This window comes from Trachymyrmex septentrionalis, unplaced genomic scaffold (genome assembly GCF_001594115.1).
Source record: "Trachymyrmex septentrionalis isolate Tsep2-gDNA-1 unplaced genomic scaffold, Tsep1.0 scaffold37, whole genome shotgun sequence".
In the NCBI taxonomy this organism is placed as follows: Eukaryota; Metazoa; Arthropoda; class Insecta; order Hymenoptera; family Formicidae; genus Trachymyrmex; species Trachymyrmex septentrionalis.
The window spans coordinates 3,386,328-3,391,392 of NW_017305536.1; the positions used below are offsets into that span (position 1 = coordinate 3,386,328).

The 5,065-nt window shown below is 28.5% G+C and overlaps 1 protein-coding gene across 1 annotated transcript in view; it reads left to right on the forward strand.

The window, feature by feature from the left end:
• Positions 1-3,887, forward strand: part of LOC108750776 (membrane metallo-endopeptidase-like 1) — a 6,246-nt gene extending 2,359 nt beyond the window's left edge. Inside the window, exons 6-18 of the mRNA XM_018490505.1 lie at positions 119-979; positions 1,068-1,175; positions 1,369-1,510; positions 1,587-1,701; positions 1,816-1,912; positions 2,002-2,178; positions 2,258-2,364; positions 2,450-2,508; positions 2,667-2,718; positions 2,869-2,936; positions 3,080-3,216; positions 3,350-3,517; positions 3,629-3,887. Of these exons, the coding sequence (XP_018346007.1) occupies positions 119-979; positions 1,068-1,175; positions 1,369-1,510; positions 1,587-1,701; positions 1,816-1,912; positions 2,002-2,178; positions 2,258-2,364; positions 2,450-2,508; positions 2,667-2,718; positions 2,869-2,936; positions 3,080-3,216; positions 3,350-3,517; positions 3,629-3,814 (2,277 nt within the window). The 3' untranslated portion in view covers positions 3,815-3,887. The remainder of the gene's footprint in view (positions 1-118; positions 980-1,067; positions 1,176-1,368; positions 1,511-1,586; positions 1,702-1,815; positions 1,913-2,001; positions 2,179-2,257; positions 2,365-2,449; positions 2,509-2,666; positions 2,719-2,868; positions 2,937-3,079; positions 3,217-3,349; positions 3,518-3,628) is intronic.
• The last annotated feature ends 1,178 nt before the right edge of the window (positions 3,888-5,065 follow it).

Here is a 5,065-nt window from a genome sequence, read left to right on the forward strand (position 1 = left end):
AGTCACATTTTTTACTATTACTTGTTGTATGTTACAATAAATTTAAATTTAAAACATTTGCATCAATTTTTTATCATTTATTTTTCGATTATTTTTCTTCTTAAACCCATGTATCTAGATCGATACACCGCATTTACCACCAGGCTCAAAGAAACTGTGGTCTTTGATTGAATCTGATAGCAAAGAAAAGGATGAAGAAACGAACAAAGAAAGCAAACCAGATAGCAAGAGTGATGAAGACCCGAGTAATGAGGACGAGCAAAGCAATGAGCAACCTGGAAGCGAAAGCGAAGATGATTCTAATACAATTGAAGATGATGATAATGATGATAATGACGACAATGATAACGATGACAATGATGACAACGATGATAATAATGGTAGTGGCGATGACGACAACGATGATGATGACAACGATGATGATAATGGTAGTGGCGATGAGGATAATGATGATGATGGCAGTGGCAATGATAATAATGACGATGATGACGATACAGACAAACAAGATGAAAACATCAAGAAGGAAATAAGCAAGAACAAAATCATCAGCAAGATCGGTCATGAGAAAAGTAAAAAATTACGGCACATTGGACAGAAAAAGAGCGGCACTCGGATCATTAAGAAGCATGATAGCCACAATAAGATGAAAAGACAGAGAACAAAAAGATGGGCAACAAAAGTTAATAATAAACAACATTTTATTCGTCGCAAAAAGTTACATACCCAGAAAAGCAAAAGGAACCACGTAAGAAAAGTACATAGAAAAAGAACGAAAAAAATTTTAGGCAATGCGGAAATAATGTATACAACAATACCACAGGAAAGTTCGAAAAGAACGAAGAAGATATTAGAATCATACGCTAATTATATTTCAAAAGTAGCTTATATTATAGCCAAAAACAAAGGTACTAAAATTTCAGAAGAACGTCTTGCTGAAGATATCCAAGATATGATCGAATTCCAACTGAAACTGATCCAGGTAAAGAGCGTGTCACTGCTGTACTTTGCAGAGCAATAAAAACCGATCGAAGAAAGACTTTTAATAATCTGAATAATTAACGTTCCAGATTGCAAAGGAATCAATATTCAATTCGACCATATATTATATGGAAATTACACTTAGAGATTTTCAAGAGTGGTATGACAACGAAAATCCTAAAACAAACAAAGGCAAGGTAAACAATTTCTTAATCAATTAATTATCGATTTTTTTTTATTTTGTATTATTCTTGTGATTTTTGATATTAGATATATAATATGATAAAATTTTGATACTATATATAATATGATAGATTTTTTGATACTATAATATAATATGGTAGAATAAATATGATCACTGCAATATTGAAGAATGATATTAACAAATAGATTAATTGGGTCAGTAAAATCAAGGGGTTGTTTGACGAGGCGTATGAGTCCGTGGATGACGATTTAATTCTAAACATTATTTCGCCAAATTACATTAAAGAACTTCTCTCTTTACTGGACGAGACGTCGAGTCGGACGATCGGTAAGTTTTAAAAACAACTCTGATAAAAGTACAAAACATCATTAACACACATGCGCTTATAAAAAATATATTTTAGTAAATTATATACACTGGAACTTCATAAGCAAAATAATAAAGACTACCACTAGTGAAATGAAAAACTTATACGATGCGTGGGAAAGAGACATTAGCAAGAACAAAAATGAAACTTCGTACGGTTTGATATATTTTTATACAGATAATATCTCCTTATAATTGATTATTTACTGTATAAATATAAATAATTATTACTAATTTAAAATCTAATTCAATTATATTAAATGTAGCTCAAGAGCATCTATTTGCATAGATTCAGCAGAGATAAAAGAAATTCTAGCGTACGAATTTGTAAGAAAATATTTCTCCGATGAAACAGTAAAAACAGTAAGTTTTATTTCATTCGTCTGTTATTCATAATCTTGTCTCTGTGCTAATACATTTGCCTGTAAGTTCATTCTTCACTTTTATCATAGGCATCGGACATGCTCAACGATATAAAAAAAGAAGTTGAGAAACTGATTAAAGACTCAGATTGGTTAAATGATGAAACTAAAGATTTTTTTATAGAAAAAGTAAAACATATGAATAAATCTATTGGATATCCGGATTGGTACAAAAACACTACAATCATGCAAGAATATCTTAAAGAGGTATAAGTTTTTAAAACATTGTTAATATTAGTTGTTATTACATGACGACTATCACTTTCGTAACATTATTCCATTAAAGCTTGTTATCGGTCCATCATACTATGAAAATGCTCTTCGATACAACAGATACGTCAAATTGGAGAGCTTACGAAAGTTATCGAAAAATGATGATGAAATCGATGGAAAGTGAGTACAATTTACTATTTAATATGTTTTATAAATTAAATAATTTTTATCTGTTAACAAACTAATCAACAAATTTTTATTACAGCCTAAAGTTGGATCCAACTGAAATAAATGCCTTTTATATACCCTATAAAAATACTTTAAGTATGTATAAAAATATCTTAAACATGTTTCCTTATTTAATGAAATATAATTATACGCTATACATGCTCATAAATTATTAATTTAATCGATCAATTTAATGCAAAATTTGTATTCGTAATTATTAACTTAACAATAAAAATTAATTCTTTCGTCAATAGGTATCACGGCGGCGGACTTCCAGAGTCCATGGTTCGCTTATGGTCGACCACAGTAAGTGAATGAATTTGATTAAAACTTAACACCACATACATAACAAAATTTATAAACTAAAAAACTATAATTATTTTATTTAATAATAATAATAATATAAATATTATATAAATCTTTATAGAATGTTTTTTAACAATTATTGTTCTACAGAGCTGTTAACTTTGGTATTATTGGATTCCTCATGGCGCATGAAGTTAATCATGGATTCGATCATACAGGTACGGTGGAAAATAACACCGTCATTAAACTCTATCCTTACTTTGTTTGTGTTGCAATATTTATAATTATTGTGATGATATAATGATTATTTAATGCTTTTTGAATATTTAATGAGAAAGAGAAATAGATAAATAATTTTTAGGACGCATGTTCGATAAAAATGGTGACCCTCTGGATTGCTTCTTGATGATGGCCGAGGCATATGACAAAAAAGAAAATTGCTTTATAAATCAGTTTAATAATTATCCTATTGATTCAAAAGCAAATAAAAAAATAGAGGTACACTGTTTACTGTACATTTAACATATCTTTATTTTATTAAAGTTTTAGTTGGTCATTTATTTATCGGTCATCGATTAAATTATCTCTATCTTATTAAAAATTTACTGATTTTTTTACTGATTGAAATTAGGATTATGGTAAGCAGACGATAGACGACAATATTGCAGATACAATGGGATTACAGGCGATATTTAAGACTTTCCGAAGCAAAGAAAAAGAAAGCAAAATACCGGAAGCCGCATTGCCAGGCATGGAAGATTTTACCAACGATCAACTATTCTTTTTATCCTTTTCCACTGTAAGTGTTACGAACATTAGTAAAATATAATTAACTCAAAACTATGAAGATATATAATAATGAATGAAATAATTTTATACTTCAATTATATTGAAACATTTATGTTTACAGTTATGGTGTAAAGCAAATAAATACACCTCAAGTGAAATAATAGATTTTGCTAAGAACGATGAACACAGCGTCGAGCGATTAAGAGTTATAGGTTCTGTATCAAATTCGGACGATTTCGCTAAAGCTTATAATTGCCCTATTGGTAGTCCGATGAATCCTGAAAAGAAGTGCAATATCTGGAAGTGAATCTAAAGAATCTTGCAAACCAAACCTCTTAGAAATATCCCGCAGAAATTATTTATCGAAATGTATCAATGAATAAAAAGTGCATTTATATGAAAACGTTTCTTTTGGTCATTTTTCTAATTTCTGAATGTATTTGATTCAATTTGCGTTATTCAAGGATAAAATTTATCCAGAGGATAAAAATGAATTATTAGCAAACTATTTTTCACTAACGTCATCTGCACCGTGGATCTCTTTGATGCCAGTACCAAATTTCTCATATTAAATCAGTTGTACAAAATTAAAAAAAAAATTTTTTTTACTCTATTTTGTATTCTAAACGTTTTTTAACTCAAATATTATATTGTTTTTTTTATACAGCAAATTGCAAAAGAAAACTTTTACTGTTAAAATTTTGTTTGTTCCTTGAAAGACCCACGATGCAGGCGGAAGATTAAAAATATAAATCGAAATCCGAAAAAGAGCGTTAGGATAAGTTTTTAACAACATATGATCGTGCTACATTTAGCTTGTATTCGGAATTGATGCTCACGCACTATAAATTTTATATCTTCTTTTTATGAGTAATGAATAATAAAAAAGAAAAGCTTATATACGTGAACGTCAATTCAGAACGCAGCAATAATTGTTTAAAATATAATCAAGTGAAATGAAATATACTATATTTTGAATATATTGTACCGATTTTCGAAAATTAATTTTATCCTTTTTTCTTATCATGTATATTATTATTATATTTTCCATTATTGTTTGCTCTGTTTGCAATACATTTCTTATGAGTGCAATAGTAAATGTGAAAAAAATTCTAAAATGTTGTAATAATCTTATTTGCGCAATAATTTTGCAAACAATTCGTTCTTATTTTGCGTTTCGTTTAAATTGCATAATGCAAATACATACAATAATCGTGAAACGACGGACGTCCTGAAAATGATAATTTGTAAGTACGCTGATTAAATAGATAATAAAATTTCCGTTAGTCATGATAAAAATTATGCTTTTATAATTAAATTTATCCAATAGATAAATAATAAATAGATAAATAACTGCAAAATTAATAAACAATTGCATTTATTAAACAAGGTGCCTATATTATACATATATAAAATATGTAAAATCGTTTATAATATCATTGGAAAGAAAAAGATGAAAGATCCAAGAAATTCAGTCTTGAGATATGGAAAAAAAACAAGCCTAAAGAATCGACCGATTGTTGTGTTTATAAAAGAAACAATTAAAATTGTTTCGTAT